Source organism: Electrophorus electricus, chromosome 16 (genome assembly GCF_013358815.1).
Source record: "Electrophorus electricus isolate fEleEle1 chromosome 16, fEleEle1.pri, whole genome shotgun sequence".
Taxonomy (NCBI): Eukaryota; Metazoa; Chordata; class Actinopteri; order Gymnotiformes; family Gymnotidae; genus Electrophorus; species Electrophorus electricus.
Window position 1 is genome coordinate 11,690,773 of NC_049550.1, and position 25,603 is coordinate 11,716,375.

At 49.3% G+C, this 25,603-nt stretch overlaps 1 protein-coding gene across 1 annotated transcript in view; it reads left to right on the forward strand.

Moving 5' to 3' along the window:
* Nucleotides 1–25,603, forward strand: part of epha6 (eph receptor A6) — a 71,658-nt gene that overhangs the window by 17,835 nt on the left and 28,220 nt on the right. Inside the window, exon 3 of the mRNA XM_035535109.1 lies at nucleotides 5,286–5,955. Coding sequence (XP_035391002.1) covers nucleotides 5,286–5,955 — 670 coding nt within the window. The remainder of the gene's footprint in view (nucleotides 1–5,285; nucleotides 5,956–25,603) is intronic.

Consider the following 25,603-nt stretch of genomic DNA (forward strand, 5'->3'; position numbering starts at 1 on the left):
TTACTGCATGCTTGTATACAGTGGCAGACGCACCACTAGAGGAATTCTTTCATCGCAGCAATTGTGTTTCACAGAGGCAAACAATCGCCAATTAAATATACGAGTTCAATTAATTACACACCCTTAATGCACAGCCTGTGTGGACGACATAGGAACAAGAGGCAAAACGCTATAATTGTATCAGAGCAAATCTTGTTCCCATTGTAAAAACCCGCAACTCACTGGAGCTCCAGTTTTACGCACTCGCAGGGCTGTTATAAAAGTGACTGATGCTTCCCGGGTTGGGCTGGATTGATTTTGTAATGTGCTGTGGGGTTTTTTTCAGGATGGGGGGAGGGGCTTGTCTGGGGAGGGAGTGGCTTGTCTGCGAGGGGAAAGACCTGCTCCTGAAGTCCCCATCTCAGAGGTATAGTCAGAGCTGAATATTTTGCGTCCCCCTCCTTTACGGCGAGGAACTACCCAAACGACACAGTAGCAATTGTCTGGATGCTTTTGTCTGGGGCCTCCGTGGGTAACGCTAAGGTCGTATTTCAGCCACTCGGGGGTTTTCAGAGACAGGAGTTCTAGGCAGTGTGATGTTAGCATTGTAAATGAATGAATGCCCTAAAACCGGCTGCCTTCCAAAAGAGCTGAAAAACAATTTCCAAACCTCCTAGGCCACATTTGGTTTTTATTTCATATGGTGTTGAGGTGCGTCGCCGCACAACAGGAAATTACTGCCACTCACCTCACACACACACACACACACACACACACACACACACACACTTATACTTATCCACCCCTTTTCTCCCCTTTCATCCCACTCTGCCACGGCCGTAATACCGCGCCGTGCAAGCGGGACGGTGTTGTTGTTTAAACTTCTCATCTCGGAGCCGAGCGCGGGAGTTCAGTCGAGCTCAGTACACCACTATCCACAAACGCAACACAGCAAGTGACAAATAGCTGCTGCTTCTCATTTGCATACCCAATCGTCCTTGAATCTTGTCGTATCCGTTCCCCCCCCCCACCCCCACCCAGGAAGCCACTGAAGGAACATGCGGAGGATTAAATGATTCATTGGTTTGCCTTTGCGCGCTTGCACGTATCAGATCGTCCGCGGCGATTAGATATCCAGGACATGACAATGTTTGCGGAACCCATCACACTTTAGTTAAACACCAAAACCACCGCTGGCTGTTCTTCTTCCTGACACGCGGCTGGGAAGGCAGGGACCGGTGTTTGAACGGCGGCGGGAGAGCCCTGCGTCGAGAGGCGTCCGGGAACGTTGCGGCGCACCCCCCCCCCCCCCCCCCCCCGTTCATTCTCACGCCATTCTGCCTCTTTTCAGCCGAAAACGTGTCCGCGCCTGTCGCCAGCGTGTGAAGAAAAAGGCTGAAGATATCACGGGAGAAGAGAAACGCGGGGGGGATTGAAGTGGGGCAGCAGAGAGTAGACGTGCGAAAGGAGGACAGGGTGACCCCTCGGCCCCCCCTGCCAGTCCACCTCGCCCTCCGCGTCCATCCTCGGCTCCCTGCCTTGGTGAGGCGCAGCCGTGAGACGGTAGCTGTGCCGCTTCATTGTTGCGCTCTTCGCCCGAGACATTCTTCTCACTTAGATATTTTGTCTAAGGAGGAGATGGTGTCTCTCTCTCGCTCTCTCTTTCATGTATTTTCATGTATGAAAATGGAAAGCAATAGTTCGATTTCATTCTCTTTACCCTGCACTCTCTTCTCTTCATGCGAATATTAAGTCTTTGTAAAACAGAGATCAGTATCGGATTCTGGGATGTAAAAACAGTCTGAGATAATGCAAACGGAATAAGACAAAGAGGAGACTGAGCATGCGATGACCCAAAGGGAAACCATCAGACTCTTCCAAGAGCTGAATGAAACATTTTTCACATTTCTTTTTGGCTAATCTGGAAGGCGTGGACAAAATTAGATTCTTTTTGCACTCGCAGATATCTTGTTAGGAAATCTCTATTGCTTTTTGTGAAACCAGGGGTGACCAGACTAATTAGAACTTCGGAGACCCAAAGTGTGGCATCTATAGCCTCCGATTGCAGGTTGTATTTCTGGCCCGGCTGTGGAAAAGCGGCTGCTTTGAAGTGGGGGCAGACGTTCCACGTTTATAAATAGACTGGGGGAGCTGTTTAGGTTATGCTTCAGAGTTTAAAGACGTGCACTCACACCGAGATTTATTTATCAAGTCCCGCAATGGAAGTGCGCCGACGAATGAACCTCTTCTGGTGTTAAAATGTGAAGGGTGTGTGTGTGTGTGTGTGTGTGTGTGTGTGTGTGTGTGTGTGTGTGTGTGTGTGTGTGTAATAGATCAGTATGATAATCACGGGCTAGACTGCCATCATAACTGTCATTATCATAGTGAATCAATGACTTTCTCTGATATTACCTGAAGAACAGAAAAGTCAATTCATCAGTTATAGGGTCAAAAGGACAGTGTCAGTGTCTCTTTCTTGAAGCACTTTCATTACCCAAGGTTAATGTGTATTTAATAATTAAACAATAATTAAATTCACGCTCAACCTTAATTGTATTTTCATTTGCCCATGGCGAATCTGCAGCTGATGTATCCCCCTTCCCCTGATAGCGGATCTCGTCTTTCGACAGAGGCAGTTCTGTTACTGTCGAGAGCGGGGTGCTCTTCCAGAGGAAACAGACTCTGAGCTTTGAAGATTCACGCCCATGGCCATGCCCGACAAACACAAATCCATACTGAATTAATAGACGCCGTAACTGTATTGAGTGACTGTGGAGATGCTACGTTGCAAAAGTCCCTCGTTCGAGAGTCTCATTGGAAGATGGTCAAAACCGGTTTCGAATAAACGTGTTCAAAGGGTGCAAAGGATGTGCGATCATTTGATAAAAGGCAATTCATATTCCAAGTACCAAAAAAAAAAAACCTTCATCAATATATTTTCTATGTAAGACGCAAGAGTGTGGTCAAAATACTAGTGTCCGTGACTTCAGAGCACCGCGGCACGACGGCAACAACGCCCGTACCTTTGTAGCCGTACGGTGAAAGAGCAGGCGAGTTTGTGCGCGCCCACTCGTCTTCCCCTCTCCCCCACTCCGAGCGAGAGCACGGCAGACCTCGGATGCGTATTGGGCGCCCACCGCCCCTGCTTGGAAAGGCCTCCGAGCTGCTCGGCGTCCGAGCCCCAGAGAGTCCTCTTCCATGTCTCCTCTACGGTGGCAGATCTGCTAGATCTGGGCCGCACCTGTGTCCCTTCCTCTGGACTCCGGGCGACATAATGTGATGTGTAGCGAGCGATTTCAGCCTCATCCATCTCAGGCACTTTTATCAGCGGGCGTGCCATCTTAAGCCGTCCTCTGATATCTTATCCCCAGCGCTAAGCCCGCTGATATATCCCCCTCAGCCCTCCAGGAGATTTAAAGAACGCCGCCACTACACGCCTCTCTCTTCGCTCCACTGCACGCACACACACACACACACACACACACACACACACACACACACACACACACACACACACACACACACACACACAAAACCCAACCATCAACAGTGTTGAGATACCAGACTGAAAGGAAAAATGGGAGCGAATGGGATCTGGCATTATGATTTTTTTCCTCCTTTTTTTGATAGAGGCTCAGACCTAAGCGTAAATATGACAGGAACGATTTCAGACGGTTTGGATATCGGACAGAAGCAACGCGAACATTGCCGGGTCTACCTCATTGATGCGCCGCGTATATGGCAGATTTGACAAGAAGTCAAATTCCGGTCCAGAATCGGGTCCGGGAACACACCAGAATCAAACCAGACTTCGATTATGATTTTTATCCTAATTGAGCAACTTCAACAAATCATTTACGCTGGCGGACCACAGCTCCAACGATGACAAACTCCGCTAATGTCATTAATAGCGCATGTTCAAACGCATTAATGTGTTTGCTCGCCCACACTCTCGCTGTGAATGTGATTTTAAACAAAGCTGCTGTTTTCTACAGCTGTCGAGCAGTGCGAGGGCTCCGATAGGGCGCGCCTGTGATTGAGCGGCTATTAGAAGAACCTCCGTTTATTATCGCCGTAATAGAAACGGAACGAGTCAGAAGCTCCCGCGCTAATGAAGCGCGTCCCCGGTAATTAATTACAAAGAAAAGAGAGAAAGGCGCAGATAAATACAGAGAGCGTTCAAAAAACAGAACAAACCAAAACAAAACAACCCAAAAAACGGCGAAAACGAAGTCATGAACTTGAGGTGACTGCGCCTTCATAGGACCAGCCAGCGGTTTCGTCTGGGAAGAGGACCACAGTTATCCACAGTTACGTCTCGGAGGTGGGATACGAAGCTCACTAACGGGTGGATAGTTACTGTGTACGAGACGATGAAAGACGAACACGACGTCTCCGGACGTCCATGTAAACTTCCCTCAGCATAACCCGTTTAAAAAAAAAACCCAGCTGTACTGCTGGTGTCTGTCACAAGGCCCCGAGTCACGGCTCGCGTTTCAGACATGCGCCATACTTGTATATAATCTGTCTGTCGGGCGCACTGCAGAGAGGAAAGGGATTCGGGCTGATGGTGTCTTTTGCTGTTTTTTCCTTGTTTTGGTTTGTTGTTGTTCTGAACGGATTTCCTCCCCAGAAAGCCAAAGAGAGACTCCGGTCCCGCGTCACCGTCTCCCGGTTGTCCCAGCGTGACAGCTGGTCCGTTCCTCCGGAAGAACGCACGTGTCTCCCACTAGATATAGCACAAAATGTCCCTAACAGCATTTCAAGAAGGGCTGAAACTGTGCTGAAGGCATAATGGTGTAAAGTCTGCGGGGAAAAAAAAAATCTATTAGGCGCTCCCACAGTATCAGAACGGGACAATGTCATATTGTTATGAGTGGAAAAGTACCTCTTATATAAGAGCGTTAAGAAAAAGCAGACGTGCACGTCTCACGGATGCGGCACACGCCGGACGGGCTAAGAATCGACTTGTTGTGCGTAAGGAATGGCCATCCGTGAGGTGAGCGCCTCCAAACGTGAGGTAAGACGTGCAGCGGGGCTTTCCCACTCACTTCCACTGACGCGCTGTCCTACTGTTTTCAAAGTCGAACCACTTGGAGGGTCACGGGAGAATCACTCACCGCACACTGTGGCGTCCCCTTCTCCCTCGTACCTTCTCTCTCACCACTCTTATCTCCAACGTCGTCTTCATCTGCTCCTTCTTTCTCTCCAGGTTTACCGTGTCCCCTTTTGTTATCTCCTTGCCGTGATCTGCCCCTTCACCTGTCTGTGGCCTTCTCTCTCCTCCCCTCCCTGACCCCCTGCAGTGGGACGCCATCACAGAGATGGATGAGCAGAACCGGCCCATCCACACCTTCCAGGTGTGCCACGTAATGGAGCCCAACCAGAACAACTGGCTGCGCTCCAACTGGATCTCGCGGCAGGAGGCGCAGAAGCTGTACGTGGAGTTGCGATTCACGCTGCGCGACTGCAACAGCATCCCATGGGTGTCGGGCACCTGCAAGGAGACCTTCAACCTGCTGTACTTGGAGGCGGACGACCCGCATGGGCCGGCGGCGCGCTTCCACGCCGCCGACTACGCCAAGGTGGACACCATCGCCGCCGACGAGAGCTTCACGCAGACGGACCTGGGCGACCGCGTGCTGCGCCTCAACACGGAGGTGCGTGAGCTGGGGCCCCTGGCGCGCAAGGGCTTCTACCTGGCCTTCCAGGACGTGGGCGCGTGCATCGCCCTGGTGTCCGTGCGCGTCTACTACAAGAAGTGCCCGTCCACGCTGCGCAACCTGGCCGCCTTCCCTGACACGGTGCCGCGCGTGGACTCGTCCTCGTTGGTGGAGGTGCGGGGTGCGTGCGTGGAGCACGCCGAGGAGCGCGACACGCCCAAGCTGTACTGCGGCGCTGACGGCGACTGGCTGGTGCCACTTGGGCGGTGTGTGTGCAGCGTGGGCCACGAGGAGAGCGATGGACTCTGCCTGGGTGAGTGTTACTGCGTTGATGCCGCTTCCCATCCACCTGCTCGCTCTCTCTCTCTCTCTCTCTCTCTCTCTCTCTCTCTCTCTCTCTCTCCCTCTCTCCCTCTCTCTCTCTCTCTCTCTCTCTCTCTCTCTCTCTCTCTCCCCCTCTCTCCGTCCCGCCCTGCTGACGCTTTTTTTGTGCAGCGGAGGAGAAACTAAGTTAGTCCGAGGAAATCCGGGCCTCCGTCTCAGGCGACTCGAAAGCAGATGAAAGCAGACGGGAGAATGACGGCCCGGGTCCCTCGCGTGGGCGAGGACAGCGGTTATTAAGACATCAACGATTGTGGTCTGCTCTCGCGCCGCGTCCACCCGTAGGGAATCTCTCTGTGCGTGTGACAGGCAGTGTAAAATACCGGGCATCGTTAAACGGCCTCCTCGTCGCCGCTATTACGAGAGCTCTTCGGAGACTCTGCGGCACCCAACAGGGCCTCGCTCTACCTCCCTGCTGCTCCGCCCATGACTCACTGTGCCCCCCCCCTCTACTCTCCTCCTTTGTCTTCCTCTCTTTTCAGCGGTGAGCCGATATCGACGTCGTTTCTCCCGCTGCCTCCTCTCGCTCCCTCACACGTTGCGCTCACGTTTGCGACGAGGGGTTCCAGACAGCATGTCCTCACGCCCCCCCATCCACTCGTGATGGCAGATCATCTCAGATATGGTCCGGAGCCAAAGACCAGGCGCGCGAGCGATGCTGGAGGCCGGGGGCTCCTCTCTCCTGCATACCCCCCCCCGCCTCCTGCACCTCCCTCGCCGCACCTCCCTCGCCGCACTGCCATCTGCAAAGCAGATCACTCCCCCGATTAGCACGGCGCTCCGGCCCGCACCTGTCAGAGTTCCCGTCAGAGAGGCCCGGCTTCAGGGAAGCTCCCGCCGCAAAGTGAATCCTTAAGCAGCTCCCCCTGCCCTTCAGAGTCCAGCCTCACACACAGCCTCTCTCTCTCTCTCTCTCTCTCTCTCTCTCTTTCTCTCTCTCTCTCTCTCTCTCTCTCTCTCTCTCTCTCTCTCTCTCCCTCTCTCTCTCTGTCTCTCTCTCTCTCTCTCTCTCCCTCTCTCTCTCTCTCTCTCTCTCTCTCTCTCTCTCTCTGTCTCTCTCTCTCTCTCTCTCTCCCTCTCTCTCTCTCTCTCTCTCTCTCTCTCTCTTTCTCTCTCTCTCTCTCTCTCTCTCTCTCTCTCTCTCTCTCTCTCCCTCTCTCTCGCTCACCTTCCCTTTCTGCCTCTTTTCTCTCTCTACACAAATACATCTATATCTTATGAATACATATATACATGTGTGTGTGGGTGTGAGTGTGTGTGTGGGTGTGATTGTGTGTGTGTATGTGTGTGTGTGTTTTTGCATAATATCTCCTGCTCATCTCTTCTTTCCTCTCTCTGTGTCTGTTTCCTCATCTCTTTTACATTCTCTTCTCTCTCTCTCTCCCTCTCTCTCTTCTCCCTCTCTCTTTACTCTCTCTCTCTCCCTCCCTCTCTTCTCCCTCTCTCTTTACTCTTTCTCTCTCTCTCTCTGTCTCTCTCTTTCTCTCTCTCTCTCTCTCTCTCTCTCTCTCTCAGTAAGGGGGAGGGCTCTTCTTTCCCCTGCCAGACTTCTGTTGTCATGACATTGAGAAGCGGCTCCTCCTGATGCAATACTTCACCTGGCCCATGTTTCCACGGCACATGCTTAAGCGGGCCCACAGCCTCTTTGCCCCTCATGTTTGGAAGCTTGTTTGTGTGTCTGTGTGTGTCTGTGTGTGTCTGTGTGTGTGTGTGTGTGTGTGTGTATTCATGCAGTTCCCATTTTCAAGTTATTCAGCTAAAAAGGCACAATGGATGAAGCTGTCCCGGTTCTTTATTACCATACCTCCTTACAAGCCTGGCCAGACTGGCTGTGTTATCTTTCCGTGTTTTTCTCTTTTGTTACGCTTTTAGGGAGAGTGTGTTGGTAACACTGATAAATCAGCAGGTTGCCCCATCCTCTTATCAAGATGCCCCTGATCAAGGGGAGAGTCGCCCTCAGACGGTCTGCCTTCTCCGAACGGCGCGATATTTTCTCACGGCCCGTCGGCTTTGGATCGGAGGCTGTTGCTAGTCTCTCCCGCCACTCCACTCCTCCATTATTATGCTGCTCAGGTCGTGAACTCTCACCCCGCTCGCCGCAGCCAGTAAGGTCAGACAAGCGCCAGAGGCACGGCAGGCCGTGTCGCGCACCCTCGCGTTTCCGTGCGCCAGATCTCTGACGCCTACGCCCACGAACACTTGTCGTGAGATTTTTGCATGCTAACATGGACGGTGGAAGTGCGCAGTAATCCTACAACATGCGAGAAGGCATGTAGAGCGCAAACGCTGCTATTTGCCAGAGCCCCGGGGGAGCTTTACTGCAGCCTGCATCGGCCACCTCCCACTAATCTCGTGCTGGCTTCGTCAGGGCGAAGCAAATATCGTAGCAAGTGTGTTGTTTACCAGCAGTGCCCTGTCATGTCAGCGGAGCTGGAGCTTGGCTCGCAAAAACCCCTTCTGCAGAATTTCAGTTCCTCCGTGTTAACTGTTAAGTGGCTTTGTGAGTGGCACATAGGTCTGGCAGAAAATTGAATCTGGTTAAATGAATCGTTAATATAATAAGCGGTTTGTCTTACGTAAGCCCCTCGGAAACACCCGTCCCAGCCGCTGTGGCTCTCGAGATCTTTGTGTAGCAGTTAGAATGGCCAGTGGGCGTCCGTGGGGTCATAGGTCAAAATGGCTTGTATTGGTTACATGTGCATGACAGAAGAGAACGCTCCTCACGAGTCCACGTGGAGCCATTCAGGGTTGCTGCGCCCCGACACTTAAAGTCCGCGCCGTGTTCCATTCGCGTCTGCAGCTGAATCAGTCCTGCTTTCCACAGCCTCCAGCTCTGACCGGCCCTCTAATTACTGTCATTTGTTAGATTCACAGCTAATTTACTTCGGATTGTTTCCTCCACTTTCCGTCTCACCCCTCCTTCTGCTCACTCTCGCACGTACACACACACACACACACACACACACACACAGAAAGAGAGAAAGACACACACCTGCGCTCACACCCACACGCACACTCACTAATGCTCATTGGGTGTTTTAATTAAACAGTCTGCTAAATTAAGCCATGGTTTTATCGGAGTCTCCTGACCTTAAACGCGTAGCCGTGCTGGGCCTCTCGCAGCAGTGACTGGCTGAAGATGCCTGCAGGCTTTGGAATCGTGCTTTACACACCATCAAAGTTTGCTTTTGCTCTCGTCCTCCTTGACGATAATAAAGAGAGCTTGGCGATTAGACGGAAAACTCGCTCCAAACGAAGCAAGCCGCCGTCATCCGAACCGCGCTCTGATCAGAGATTCTAACTTTTGTTTCCATTTTGTTTTCTCTCTCTCTCTCTCTCTCTCTCTCTCTGGCTCCTTCTCCCTCGTTCCTTGACTCCTGCTCTCCCTCCCTCCCATCAGCCGCCTCCCCCCCGTTAAACGCGTTTAGCGCACGAGAGCAGGAACAGACGCACAAGCTCTCCACAGCGCGTCGTCTCACCATTTCATCCAGATTACAAAGAAGGTGCAGGGAAGGGAACAACAATAGCATCAACAACAACAGCATCAACAACAGTGACAGCAACCGCTGGAAAAAGTTCTCTCCCTCCTTTAGTTTGGTTCCTCACTGCAGGCTGAAGTCGCGTTTGAGGAGAGTCCATCTTGGCAGTAGATGAGACAGAACCACCCCCTTTTTTCACACGCTTTTTTTTTGCAGAGTCATCGCTTCCTCAAGGCTTCAAACTCTTCCCTCAGTTTGAAGCTGCTGAGTGTTTTGATTTTTTTTTTTCTCCCCTAAGTCTAAGCAGTGTAGCCCGTGAGAGAACCACAGAAAGTGGAGGTTGTATCTCCGAAGGGCGTTCGCAACCAATTTGTTGATTTCGTTAGCAGCCTGACAGCATCCCAACCACTCCCCTGACCAGCAAACCTGACGGTGCGTCTGGACCCGGAGCCCTCGGGGGCATGGGCCTTTCGCCATGCCGTCCGCCGCTAAAAGCCGAGAAGCTAATGTACAGAATCGACCCTCCTGACCCAGGTACAGACAAAAGTTCCACTCGGGCAGGATAACGGACGCCCCAGCGGGAGCAGGGCGGCTCCCCGCGCTCAGACCACAGGCGGGGGGCGGGGGGTGAGCACCAGCTCACCAGACACGGCGTCTGCCTACAGGGGCCAGGAAGTGAACAAAGGAAGCAAGTCTTGGACGTGACGATTTGGGAACGAATGGATTGTTGTCATCGTTGTCATAGCGACGCGGACACCGCTAGGTGGAGAGATAGCAGAGCTCGGCTCTGGCCTTGTGTCGTTGAGTTGAGTGCTTTTTAAATGGTTGCTCGCCAGTATATGTGTCTTCTCTGGGGTTTTTTTTTTGTTTGTTTTTTTGTCTCTGTGCTGAATTTGAAATTCTTCCCCAGTGCTCAGGCTATAAAGCATACAGCCAGAGTCTGCAGACAGGCTTGTGTGTGTGTGTGTGTGTGTGTGTGTGTGTGTGTAGGAGTGTGTGCATATACCACAAGTGTACACACACTCTGGCACAGATGTACCGTCACACACACGCCCGCGTGTGCACACACACACACACATTTACTGCTTAGTCCACGCAGCTTCCATGTATAAAGCAGGTGGGGCTGACGTCATCCCGTGCGAATCCATCACTTGTCTTGACATGCAGTGTAGAACAGATCAGCTCCATTACAGCACTGCTTACCTGATGTTCCCAGGATCCAGCCTGCACCCAGCAGGTGACGAATGGCTCGCTATAGGCTGCCACATCGGCCCTGTTCATTACCGCCCTGTCACACATGCTAAAATTGATAATTCACATCTGATGGGCAAATCCAGGAATTTGTGTTTGGAATTGGAAAATTGCACAGAGAGAGAGAGAGAGAGAGAGAGAGAGAGAGATGGAACACTTCATAAAAGCTTTTCTGGAGGGTCACCAAGACAAACTATTTTGTTTTAGTAGTCAGTGGTGGTCAGAGTTCTGCCTTTGCTCAGATCTGCAGATATTTGCTGCACATTGAGAGAAGCACTTTCTGGATGTCTCTGTGAACAGTTTGGTTAAGGCTGTACGATTCAGTTCTGAAGGCTGCTGTCTGAAACCTTGCGGGGACTGCAGTAGTTGCAGTAGAAATAGGCCTCTGCCTCTACCACAACCTCTGCCTCTACCTGTTCCTCTGCCTGTACCGCTACCCTCATACCTACCTCTACCTCAACCTCTACCTCTACCTCTGCCTCTACCACCGCTTCTGCTTCTACTTCTACCACTGCCTCTACCACTACCTCTGCCACTACTACCACCTCTGCCTCTACCACTAACTCATCCTCTACCACTAACTCTGCCTCTACCACTAACTCAACCTCTACCACTAACTCTGCCTCTACCACTAACTCAACCTCTCCGTGCTTGACCCGCTCCAACACCCACCGCTACATGACCCCTCCCGTGACCCCACATCCCCCGCCCCAACAACCCCACCCGCCCCGGCCCCGTCCATCCCGACTCTCTCGTTTTGCACAATTCCGGCCACCCAGACCGCATGCTGGGATCCTCTCCGAGAAGGAGGCGCGATTCCTTGGCACACCCGACACCCGCTCCCTCCAGGCGCGCGGGAAACTGCCCACCCATGTGCTAAGCTCGGAGATGGAGAGAGAGAGAACGAGAGACACAGGGTGAGAGAGGGAGACATGGAGAGAGAGCGAATGTTGGGGCTGGAGGGCTTCCGGACGCGGTAATCATCCGCTCCGATCCGCCCACAGCTGAGACTCTGGTGGAGAGGGGGGGGGAAACCCATAATTGTGCTTGAGAGCAGTGTTAACGAGAAGGTTTCAGTGGGGTTGGCCCACATGTTAACAAGGCGGATTCCTGAACAGCGGAGGTATATCACCTCCCATCCAAATCCGGTTCTAGCTTTTGGCCACGCTTTTCCGATTTCTCCCTCAGCGCTTACCCGGGAACTGGGTGTGACGACAAAGCGGCCAATCGATTAAGTCGTTCAGTTAACAACCCACGAACAGCAACAAGACAGAGCTGGATTCGGATTCGGAGCCGGGCCCCCCGTGACAGAACCTACCCGCGCGTTAACAGGAGCTACATGGTACGCTCGACCCAATTCCCAGCTCTACTTCAGCCCCGTCAGGCGTTCCGATGAAGCATATGTCCCAGGTCTGCGGTACTCCATGTACAGTGGCTCACTCACTTCTCACCACAAATATAGCTCGATTCCTGTAACATCGTCGTCTTTGCTGGTAGCTTTATTATCAGATACCCTTGACTGAACTGTGCCGTCGTAATGCGATTAGGGAAGTCTGATTAGGTATTACTCAGTGTGGCGTTCTCGGGTGTCTCTTCTAATGTTCAGCAGTGAGTTTTGGGTTCCGGGTGTAATTGCCATATCAGCATGAAAGTTTCACCGGATGCACTTTCCTTCTCTGTAAAAAATGACCACGTTTACTCTGTAAACGTGACCATGGTTGCATTAATAGAGCACTATAGGGACACTTTATTTCATTTTATTTTGCTTCATGCAATTAAAAAAAACATCTAAAGCATAATTAAAAAGAATACATACGGTCGTTTAATATTTCACATGTACCTACATATAGAAAGATCTGTTTGTTCGTATATAGAGCGCTTCTTGAAGATACTAGCAATAAACTTTGACCATAACGGAGTCGCATTTAAAAGGTGTATGAATGGCAAAGCCATCGCTGGCTGTTGTGACCCTCGGAGACGGGCCTGATATAGACAAGCTGCCGACTTAATAGGACAAAAGGTTGTATAATGTGTTTATTTGCAATCCCAGGAACAGATGTGTAATGTTTTCCCCTTTCGGATAAGCTATGCAGAAATATTCTGGTTATGCAGATTCACAGTTTGCCAGCAGTTGCGTCGCACCAAGTTGAGGCGTGAACTCGCGCTGACTTCTGCTTCCTTCTCTTTTTCTGTGGGGTTTTTTTTTCCTCAGCACTGCTTCAAAGACCGGCGTGATCAAAGCCGTCTGAGAGAGGGAGAGAGAGAGAGAGAGAGAGAGAGGGAGAGAGAGAGAGAGAATGAAAACTCCCTGACGAATAGAGAAATGTGCAAACAGTACTGTCTATGCCGTCACTGTCCGCCTAAACAAAAGCAATTCAGCACAGTCTCTCTCTCTCTCTCTCTCTCTCCCTCTCTCTCTCTCTCTCTCTCTCTCCCTCTCTCTCTCTCTCTCTCTCTCCCTCTCTCTCTCTCTCTCTCTCTTTCTCTCTCTCTCTCTCTCTCTCTCTCTCTCTCTCTCTCTCTCTTTCTCTCTCTCTCTCTCCCTCTCTCTCTCTCTCTCTCTCTCTCTCTTTCTCTCTCTCTCTCTCTCTCTCTCTCTCTCTCTCTCTCTCTCTCTCTCTCCCTTTCTCTCTCTCTCTCCCTGTCTCTCTCTCTCTCTTTTTCTCTCTCTCTTTCTCTCTCTCTCTCTTTCTCTCTTTCTCTCCCTTTCTCTCTCTCTCTCGCTCTCTCTCTCTCCCTCTCTCTCTCTCTCTTTCTCTCTCTCTCTCTCTCCTGCTCTCTCTTTCCCGCTCTCTCTCTCTCCTGCTCTCTCTTTCCCGCTCTCGCTCTCTCTCCTGCTCTCTCTCTCTCTCTCTCTCCTGCTCTCTCTCTCTCTCTCTCTTTCCCGCTCTCTCTCTCTCCCTCCCTCCCTCTCTCTCTCCCTCGCTCTCTCTTTTCCCTGTCTCTCTTTCATTTAGCAGTAAAATTCCTGTCAGGCAGTTTCAACATCTCAATCGAGGCTTTATTCTCTGTCAGTTTTCAGTCGCGGGCTATGAGCGGAGCTGCATAATGGAGCACTTCTATCATGACCCAAATAAGACATCATGACACCATCACACACCATGACATCATACGGCAGCATGACAGCTGAGCGGTGCTGGAGGGGTCTTTGAGGTGGTCATGTTGAAAACTGCAGCAAGAGACTAAAGTAAATTAATAAAGAGGTCTAGCACCAGCAGCAGTACATCATGCAGTTTCACTGCTTACGACATTTCTGGTGTATTTAAATTTTTTTGTTGTCAATGAAGTACCATTCAGTCATGATTTGAGTAAGGCTTTATAACAAAATCATGGCCAGTAAAAATAATTAAAACTATGGAAATTAGGAAAATGGTCTTCATTCCAAAACAGATTTTAGTTTTTGGATTTATGGAGGTGTTAGTGGGCTCGGGTGCAATTATTGCTGTTAGGCTTCCTGCAGTAGTCCACAAAATGCACAAGTACATTCCAGCCAGAACCACTCGTTAGCCATCATTACACGTTTTTTCAAACCTCAAGTGAAAGGAAGACTTGTTAATGATGTCTATTCGTCTTTTGAAAAAAAAAAGTCATTTTTAAGCGGGGGGTATTATTCGTGCGTGCGTTGTTAATTCTGTCTAACACCCCACGTAAGTTGTAAGTGTTGAAGGCTCACAACGGTCCCGTCGCAGTTGGCGATGTGCACTTCCAAGCACTGCACATTCAGTTATTTTCAGCCTCGTAAACCAGTCAGTTTGCAAGCAGTCGCGGAGGCTTTCGTTTTCACACTCGAAGAGCAGCCGAACGTGAGAAGCCAGCGGCAGCGGCGAGGATCGCACGTGTGCCCAAGCCGCCGGAGACGCCTTTGCCGCAGTGTGGCGGCGCGTCTGGAGCGCGGCCGCTTCCACCTTAAGAGACGTGCCGGGTCGCAGTCAGGAGAAGATTCCAAGCTTGAGAGGTGCGGGTGTTGAGGCATTTTTCAAAGGCGGTACGGCGCCACACGCAGCCGCCATCTGCGACGTTATGACTCACAGAATTTCGGTCTGTTTTTATTCCCTGACACGTTGAGAGAAAAAAGCGGACGACCTTACGTATGTTGAGAACACGGAGGGTAAAGCCTTGTTAGAGTGATCCGCACATGACAGAACAACTGGAGGCCCCGCGTGAGCCGCACGCGTACATCGAGCACCATAATTGCACGGTATTTGGTTCCTCTCTGTAGTGTGGCATTTGGAGAAATGTTTTTCCTCCCTCATTTATAGCTCCTATATTTTACCAACCCCGCTGTCCTCACGAACCCCACCCGCTCCACCCGCTCCACGCTGTCACAGCCCATACCTGACGCTTACGCTCACCGATCTAGCAAGACAAAGTAGGCAGCATGTCTTGAGTCTATCAGATTAATAAAGTCGGATAACAATTAAATATTTTACCAAAGAAAAAAGAAAAAACCTCGTGGCTACGGTAAGGCAGCGTCGGCTCGAGAAAGGCGCTCCACAGGAGAAGGGCGCCGTTTCAAACGCAGGTGGAAGGGGGTGAGGAGCAGGATGCACGGTGTCGCCAACGCTCCTCAGCACGCATGGCCTCTGTCATCTCTCCAGGAGGAGCAGCCCAAGGGCGCGGATAAGAGCCAGAAAAGAGGGGAAGGTTGAGCGGGACACTCCTCTAAGAGTTCATTTAAGCCTGTCCTTCTTCATAACGTCGTGTTCTGCTTTTAACTGCAGCCGGGTAATAATAGTCGTCGCTGGCTACTTTATACAATCAACTGCTTAATGTCCGTCCTCCTTCAGTAATTGCTAAACAAGAAAGTAGGGAAAAGACAAACGGGGAGATTGTGTGTGTGTGTGTGTGTGTGTGTGTGTGTGTGTGTGTTTCAGGTTTGATTGTTCAAATGTCAGAAAAAACAAACATTTCTTTCTGTTTGTTTTCCTCACTGTGTGAGTGTAAAGCTGTACAGTAATATTATTGCACTTACAAATTGCTTATAGCTTGCAAATCTTATAATTATTTTATCAAATGAAGTCCTAACCGGCCGTATAGTTAGTAAAGGGCCTGACTTCATCCACACTAAGCTGTACTGCTTCATTTGTACTTCTTGATCACATTCTTAAGACAACAAACAACAACGCAGTAAAGAAAGCTGAGCTCTGAAAACAAGTTCATATCCGACATTCATCAAAGGATGGTTTTGTTTGAGCATGTCAAGCATTGCCTTCTAATTGCATCTTCTAATTGCATCTCTTCTGCATCACTTGCCTACCTTAGATGACCCCGTCTGCGTGACGTCAGGTGACCGACTAGTGAACAGTGAGGAGAGAGGGTGTTGGAAACATGGAACAGATGAGTAATTTAATGTTAACTTTAAAAAGACATCAGAAGTTTCGACATTGAAATAGTGTGATCTTACTGACGATTTGTACAAGTTGCAACCAGTGAGAGAGACAGAGCAGACAACCCTCTGGAGATCCCCAGATCTGCTTTCTGGGATCCTGCAAAAAGCAGTTCACATACACGCAAAGTGTGTGTCGCAGACCCTCCCGCTTGTGCTATAGTTTCTCTCCGTGAGCGTCTGACCCGAGGGAGCAGCAACAGGGTCACCACTGACTTCCCTCGCTCGGTTCTACCCACAGGCGTGGTTTGGAAACGGCCCTCCCCTCCTTTCAGAACAGAGTGTGACAGAGAGGCGGTCATGTGACGGCCTTCTTTGAGTGAGCTTGTGTGTGTGTGTGTGTGTGTGTGTGTGTGTGTGAGAGAGAGAGAGAGAGAAAGCTCATAGAGGTGACAGCAGCAATAACTTCAGAATATAAACCCTCACAAGTCTTCTAAGTGATAGGATTCTTCATTCTAAAATACACAAAGTAACAGGTGATATATGGGGAAAGATGGTACTGAATTTTGCTACCCAGTTGCTAATAAAATAAGCTATGCTGGGTAACCTGTAAAAAAAAGCCATTATGTAAATATTAATGTAGCCTAAATTTATTTGGAAAATTAAAGTTCATCTTGATCCCATTTAAGCGTAATATTAAGCTGCCCTGTGGCTGTGTTTGTAACTTCACTTAAAGCTTCTTGACTGATCATCCCGTGCAGAGTGCTGACGTCTGCCCTTACTCAGACTGCAGAGGTGTTGCTGCTGGGTGGTCTTCAGGGGTCTTCAGCCAAAAATCCCAACAGCAGCAGACACGTGGTCAGAAACAGTGCAATGAAGAGGAGGTAGAAGCTAACACAAACTGCGCATAGCAACACACACACTGTAGAGAGTATATGGTTGCTCAACACCTACAAGACACCCCTAATAAAGAAATGTTTTTATTATTATTATTATTATTATTATTTTCAAGTGGGAGTTGAGTGTAATACCGGAACATGTGGGTGCGTTTGGTTGCGTGTTATAAAGGAGACGCATTCAAACAAAGCAAATGGGTTTAAAAACAAATCAAATGCAGGCATGGAACCATTCAGTAGCTATGACGCTGTGACTCCAGAATACAGTGTTCCCTGCTCAGACAGACGAGTCAAAGACACATTTATTTATATAGCGCTTTTCACAACACACGTCACAGAGCGGCTCCACAAACGTTCGGATCCAGATCCCTTATGAGGAAGAAGCAAGGGATAAAAACTCCCCGGGCAGGAGACGCAAGGAAGAAACCTTGGGAGCACCAAGACTCCAGAGGGAACCATTTTCCTTAGGCAGCCCAGCCTATAACCAGTCTGTGTTTTATGATGTCCAGTTCGGGGTAGGTGTAGGAGTGCCCGCTTCTGCTCTGGGTCTTGAGCGCTTCCGGCATCCATTGGTGTCGGTGGAGGGACTTGGCCACATCGGCTTGCCTGCTGTCCTCACCGGGTCGTTTCCTGATGAGAAGGTCTAACCGTAATGGTGTCATCATCTCAGCAGCAACACTGCAGATAAAACAGAAAGCTGTAGGTAGCTGGACAACAGCGTCACCGACGCAGCTTGCCAGAGCACTCTCTGAGCGGGGAACCCCAGTGTCCGCCATTTATGTACAGGAAGTTAACTAAATGCTTGAGTAAATGAGCTCTTTAACCTAGATTTCAAAATGTGGGAGGCTGTTCCCTAATTGAAGGGGTTTATAGGAGAAGGCCTTACCCCCACCTGTAATCTCGCTAATTCTACAAACTAAGAGAAACCCTGCATGTTGCAAACGCAGTGTGCGCGGCGGGTTATAATATTCCTTGAGTCAACAAGAGTATTTTAAAGAACAAAACAAAAGAGAGGCTAGCGGAGTTAAGTAAGACACAGTTCCTTGGAGATCATCTCTCTCGTATCTCTTCTCGGTTCCTCGTGACCTACCTAGAGGCACACTGTGGCCTTTTGTTTACGTCTGTAGCTGCGGTCTCCCTCCGGTCTTAAGACGCAGCTGTAGATAAGATTGCAGTTTGCGGCGGGGGGAGCGAAACGAGGTCCCAGTGGAGCCCCAGGAGAGGCCGAGTCGGCCTCACTCCGTCCTGCGCAGAGCGCCCCTCCTGCCTGCTCTGTTGTGGACATGGATCCTCAGCATCCAACACATCTGTCACAGTATTGATCCTGTGGCGTAAGGGAACCGAGGCCTCTAATCACGCTCTCTCTCTCTCTCTCTCTCTATCTATCTATCTCTACCTTTTTATCTCTCTCCCACACTCTGTCTCCGTCTCTCTCGTTCCAACGCCGGCGGCACCTGGCCCTCCCTCCCTCCCTCCCTCCCTCCCTCCGCCTCACCCGCTTTCTCGCCAGCCAGCTCCGTCCCGGCGTCCGGATGCCCTCGCGCTCCGCCCGCTCGCCGCCATGCAGGGCCGCAGGAGGGACCAATAAAGCTGAGGTGTTTATAAGGAGGGCTGTTATTCCGGACAGTTCGGGGGGAGCGAGGGAGAGGTCAGAGGAGACAGAAGTTCCTCGACTTTGCCTTGTTTTCCGCTCAGCTGTCTCCTCGTCAGGGACGGAAGGAGCGCTGAGCCACGTCGCCGAGAGATACGACTGAGAGGAGGCCTAGATGAGATGCATACAGGCGCAGGGAAGTGTAACTGAGTCCGGAATATGTATCCGTATCGGAATCCGGGTTCAGACCAAATGGTTCAGGAAAAATACGTCAAAGACTATTTCGACTTATTCCTAACTTGCTATGCGGGAAAAGGGCTCGATACCTGTAGACACAATTTATCGCTTTGGGTTTGTGCCGCTCACATGAGTTGCTGTCAATATTAAATCCCTAATTAAACTGTGATAAGCAGCTGTGAATAATAATGATGTGGTTACTGGTCAGGATACTCCAGCACTGGGTCCACAGTAGTCTCCGGCTCAAGCCCCCCAGTCACGGCACTAGCCACTTGTTTCATTAGCACTAATGTTGAAAATTATTCGACTAAGACATTTCTAGCACCAGGGATTAGACCTCAATAAATGTTCATCTTTATTATTATAGGGGCAAGACTCCTTTAATCTCCCATCTCATCCCTTTCTATCCCCTCTCTCTCTCTCTCTCTCTCTCTCTCTCTCTCTCTCTCTCTCCCTGTCTCTCTCTCGCTCTCTCTCTCTCTCTCTCTCTCTCTCCTGCCCTCATTCTTTTTCCATAATACACTAAGCAGTAATTGATATTTGGGGATTGTATTTTCTTCCCTTTGCGCACAAGCTTTAGTCGAGTGAGCCTGTGAGTGATTGTGGCGTAAAAACAGCTGAGGCAGATGAAAGCCGGAGAAAAAAGCGAAATTGACTGTGTGCTTGCGCATGGCGCCAGAGGATTACCCACAATGCAGTGGGGGAGAAGGTGGGTGGAGGCGTGTCGGGGAACATGGGCTGGTGTGGTGAGCGGGGAGAACAGCCTCCAGCGACGGGGTCGGTGGGGAAGTCTCCGCTCACCTGCGTCCCTTCCCATACTTCTCGTCATCACGCTCTCCATTTCCATCCCTCTCTTCCTCCTTCCAGTCATGCCATTTCGGGAACATCCCATGTGCTTCTAGGAGCCCAGTTACAATAACAGAAATCCGTGAACAATTTTAGGAAACTGTAAGTTATTTCTGGGAATCTGGAAGTCAGTACAGGGCCTAGAAGTCGGGGCTGCACGCTACAATACGGCACAGTCTGATGGGCTCCGACCTAACAGTGTGTCTGGAAATGCTACAACCTTTCAGTATGTTTACGTACTGTTCACCTTTGAGTATGATGAAACGTGTCTTAAGAAATAATTATGCACCTATATTTCCAAGAATAAAGTTTCAATAAAGCTCAGACCTAAAATACAGTCAGGGAATTTAAATAATTCTCTAAATTATACATCATTATTAGCTAAGGAGAGATCAGCCACACCACCGTTTTTAAAATACCTAACAATATATCATAATGCAGAGAATTACACAGACAGGCAGACAGACAGATTACTTTGCTGATCCATGAGGAAAATTGTATTCAAGGCACATCAAGTTCAGGAAATACTACAGACATCAAATGACACAAATGAAACAAAATGAGCAGACAGTAATTAATAACTGATTAACGGTAGACTGTAACTGTACGATGTCTAGTGTTTATACTGAGGTGTTTATACTAAAAAGTGTTGTCTAAAACTTAGTGAATTGACAGGCAAAATAAAGTTCTGAACATTAGCCACCGGAAAGTACAGCATTAGGCCCCAAACCAACAGCCTGCTTTAGGCTCTGAGTCAGCTCAGACCTCCTCTCACCAGGCTGCTTGGACACCCTCCACATGGCATCATGGCCCCCAGATCTCAGCACAGAAATGGAGAAACGCAAAGCCACAAAGCTCTGCGCGGCTGCTCCGCTAACTCCGCCGTAAAGCCCAGAAACCTAGAGAGAACTTCCCGTTGGAGAAGACGGGGCCGGTCGCGAGCTGTGCTGGCCTACTTCATCGAGCGAATGGTTACGGTATATATGGCAAGGTCGCGTTGCTTTTTAAAGATGCTGCCGAGTCTTGAGATAATGACCGTAATGCAGCTGCTACACGCGTCGTCCTTGTTCTCGGCAGCGGATGGAATACTGTAGTTCAGCTGCGCCACGAATTGACTTGCCGTTCCGTGGGAAACTGCAGGGGCTCCTGGAGTCCTGTGGCAGCCACAGGCAGGGAGGAAGACCACCCCGAACCGCCCTCGTGGCTGTCCTGCACCGATGGGCAGCGTGATGAGGTTGTCACAGCGTTTGCAGCTTTAGTTCTCTGTTCTTTCCCCTTCCTACGGTCTTGCATTCCCTCCTCGGCCGTGATCAATTCCCAGTGTGTCTAGCCTACCAAGTCATCATACGTCTGTACTGTATCCTTATCTGTGCTGTGCTTGTGTACAGTGCGGCAGTTATTAAACCGGTTATGGAATAGCTGACGCATGGGTGAACGAAGTGTGCTTGTGCCTGAAACTCCTTGAAGAATAAATGATTAATCCAAGGTGCTGTCTGCACCGGCAAGATCATTGTTTGCCAAAAACAGAGAGTGAGCCCGCAGTAGTGAAATACCTCTGTCTACAGATTCCACATCTTCTCCCCAACCACAGTCAGTTAACTGCTCCAGAGATTTTGTGCTCTCAGGCATCTGCACTGTATACTTGACTATGCTATGCTTGCTTACAACGTAGCAGATATTAAAACCTATCTAGGAGACAAGTGAGACGCAGTAGGATTCCACCTACAGACTCTGTGACGCATTTGGCCTGCTCCCCAGAGCGCTTCATTCATTTCAGCTTCATTCCATTTCAGAGGGTGAAGAGCGGCATCGCAGGGAGTGTTATAAGTTGTCACGGACCGTCACAGACTGTCACGGGCCGCCATAGACCATCACAGACCGTGACAGACCGTCACAGGCTGTCATAGACCGTCACAGACCGTGACAGACCGTCACAGACCGTCATGGGCCGTCATAGACCGTCACAGACCGTGACAGACCGTCACAGGCTGTCATAGACCGTCACAGACCGTGACAGACCGTCACAGGCTGTCATAGACCGTCACAGACTGTCACATGCCACCATGGCCACCATTTCTTAGCTCCTCCTCCTATTTATTTGCCTCCAACGCTGTACTCCTCTTAAGGCTGAATGCCTCCATGGGCCTTCGGTCCGAGTCAGGATTGTCCCTGGCCACTCTCTGCCTTTCTGCCCTCCTGCCCATCTAAAGAAGTTTTACCCTCAAAAAAAAAAAAAGGCTCCAGAAGCTTCTAGGTGTATAAAGTCTGGACACAAATGCTGAGGGGCTTGGGGATGTTGTGCTACTTCAGATGGCTGGGTTTTAGAGTCATATATTCCAGTAGGTGGGTGTACAGAGAGTGTGTGTCAGTGAAAGAGACAGATAGAAAGATACTGGGTTCATATGCAGGTCCTTGTCTGGCTGAGCCCACGAGAAGCTTCAAGCACAGTCTGCTTTTAATGTTTTCTTTTGGTTTTTTTGGTCTTACCTTTTGTTTTCTTTGGTGTCATAAATCTCCTTTGCCTCTTGTTGGCTAAGGGAAACACCTTTTGCACTCTAACCATCCTTTTTAGATTGTTGCTAATAAATGATAACAGTGATGTAAGAGGTAATGATAAATACACAGAAGTTTATTCATCCTGGGGAAAATCACTGCATTACAGCAGGAGGAACATGGAACTGTAAATGTCAAAACTAAATAATAGATGTCTAAGAGAAGCCTAAGAAGAAATAGACATGTAAAAAAATCAACTATATGCAAATTTAGAGGTAAATACAAAAATGCTAATAAAATACAATATAAATCCCAAAGAACTTGAATTTTAAGCTGGTAGAGAACAAAAAATGATGTTCAGTAACATGGCGTACTTTCGCCAAGCAGTCGTGGTTCTCCATAGTGCCCAACAACAGTAGCTGCATCACTTATGAGTGTTAATGCAGGATTGAGCTTTACTATATATACAGGAAACTTTAATATATAGAGTGAGGAGAGTCCAGAGCAGTGGTGCACAGTGCTAGAGTCAGTCTCCTCATTAACACTTGGTCTAGCACCAGGACGATGGTGCACAGTTAGTGTCCTCATTAACTATCACCAGGACAGTGGTGCACTGTGCTAGAGTCAGTCTCCTCATTAACACTTGGTCTAGCACCAGGACGATGGTGCACAGTTAGTGTCCTCATTAACTATCACCAGGACAGTGGTGCACTGTGCTAGAGTCAGTCTCCTCATTAACACTTGGTCTAGCACCAGGACGATGGTGCACAGTTAGTGTCCTCATTAACTATCACCAGGACAGTGGTGCACTGTGCTAGAGTCAGTCTCCTCATTAACACTTGGTCTAGCACCAGGACGGTGGTGCACAGTTAGTGTCCTCATTAACTATCACCAGGACAGTGGTGCACTGTGCTAGAGTCAGTCTCCTCATTAACACTTGGTCTAACACCAGGACGGTGGTGCACAGTTAGTGTCCTCATTAACTATCACCAGGACAGTGGTGCACAGTGCTAGAGTCAGTCTCCTCATTAACACTTGGTCTAACACCAGGACGGTGGTGCACAGTTAGTGTCCTCATTAACTATCACCAGGACAGTGGTGCACTGTGCTAGAGTCAGTCTCCTCATTAACACTTGGTCTAACACCAGGACGGTGGTGCACAGTTAGTGTCCTCATTAACTATCACCAGGACAGTGGTGCACTGTGCTAGAGTCAGTCTCCTCATTAACACTTGGTCTAACACCAGGACGGTGGTGCACAGTTAGTGTCCTCATTAACTATCACCAGGACAGTGGTGCACAGTGCTAGAGTCAGTCTCCTCATTAACACTTGGTCTAGCACGTGGAGGTCTCTTCTGCCCAGCATGTGCAGCATGGAACCGCCCCACAACTCCCAACTTTAGTTGTGCACTTCAAGAGCTTCAGTCGGATGCCAGTGGTCTGGCTGGATTGCCGCGAAACTGTAGTCTATATACTGTATACTCTATACTACTATATACTATATATTGTATACTTTATACTATATACTATACTGTATACTCTATACTATATACTGTATGCGCTAAACTGTATACTGTATACTATATACTGTACCCTATATACTATACTGTATATTCTATACTATATACTGTATACTGTATTCTATATACTGTATACTGTATTCTATATACTGTATACTATATACTGTATACTGTATTCTATATACTGTATACTATATACGATATACTGTATTCTATATACTATATGCTGTAGCAGCTTGGGCCCCTTTTGTTGCTTAAGGCAACACTTAAACCTGGAATTCAATTGGTATGTTTAAAAACCAGTGTATCATCTAGCATACAGAAAGAAAAGAATAAAACAAAGTGTCTCATTACACCATAAATATGTAACTGTACCTGGCAAAGTTCGAGTTCTGTGAAGGTGAAGTGTGGTTTTAAAAAAAGCCTGTTACTGTTATTTGGACCTTTTTATGGTTGACTGCTCCTCCGAAATAGCAGTGATCCTTAAGGTTTAGGCAGCAACATAAGATAGTTCATTTAACACCAAAACACATCGCAGCTGAGGTGTGAGCCGGTAGCCGGTACATGGTACACAGCCATGTCCCTGCTTTCTGAGATCCTGAGTGGGGTGGATCTCTTCAGATTCCAGCACAAAGCCTGTCACAGAGAAACCGCAACCTGTTCCCAGGCATCGCTTTGCAACACCTAGTGGCAGAAGCTGAATAATATATGAATCTGAAACAGGTATGGTTTCATCATCCAGTGTTTATTGGGCAAAAGACTGAAAATATCTATTATCAATCAATCAAGCAAGCAAGCGATCGATAAAACTTTAATTATCCCTGCAGGGCAACTCCAAGGCAAGCATGAAAACATCCAATATATAAAACACACAGTGTGCACAGACACAATGAGCCTATCATGTTACCATACGTCTAACGCCGCATGCACCGCGTGCTGAGCTTGTGTACAGCGTAACACTTATAAAACCCGTCGTGGAATAGCTCACGTGCGGATGAATGAAGTGGGGGAGTACCTGAAGTAAATTCTTAATCTGAGGCATTCCCTGCCCCTGCAAGATCATTGTTTGCTAAAAATAATCTGAGAGTGGTCTTGCACTAGTGAAATCCCTTTGTGTGCACATTGCTGCACTGAAGGGCATCTGCAGTGGTGAAACAGCCAGGCTTCTCTGCATGGGCCTCAGTTGGGACGTTTCCTTTTTAGCAGGAAACGTTGTCCCCCTACAACGTTACTGCCGTCCAACGGAATAATCTGGATCCCGTGATGAATGAGCTTCTCTCCTCCGCCATCCCATATGTTCCTTTTGTTTTCCGAGTTGAGATTCTGGCGTCACTTCAGCACCGCCACCCCCCGGGTCTGTGAAGTCGCTGCCATGACGATGATGGAGAGTTTAATTGCATTTTAATTCCCTTAAAATGCTAGCTCTCATTAGCCAACATCTTTTTTTTTTTCTACTAATACACTCCCAAAACAGTTGTGTGGTCGTGGAAATAAAGGAAATGGAAAGAATGCAGTTTGCTTTTTACTTTTTTGGACAAAACCCCCCCAGCCGTCTCACATTTGGGGTTTAAAAAAAAAAAAGCAGCCCGGCAAACACAACCCTGGCGTGTTGCTGGCTAAAGTAAAATCGGATGTAGATTCGGGGAGACGTTTTCATCTCTCCGGGGGTGGCTGCACAGAGCACCCGCACATCACACGCAAACATCCATCAGACCTTCTGGGCCGGCCTGCAGACACGGGTACTGAAGGAGGTGCTTAATCATACTCCGAGTTAGAGCGCCGACGTACCAAGCGGGCTAGCCGCGCGGCGGTTTGCTAGGTTCAGTCGAAGCCTGTTGCCTTTTCTTCGCCGCGCCGGGCAGATGGCCGCTTCAGACGCAGGCGCGGAGCAGAGACGGCTACGCTCCTGCGTGCCTGCATATGGACTCAGGCAGACGGGGAG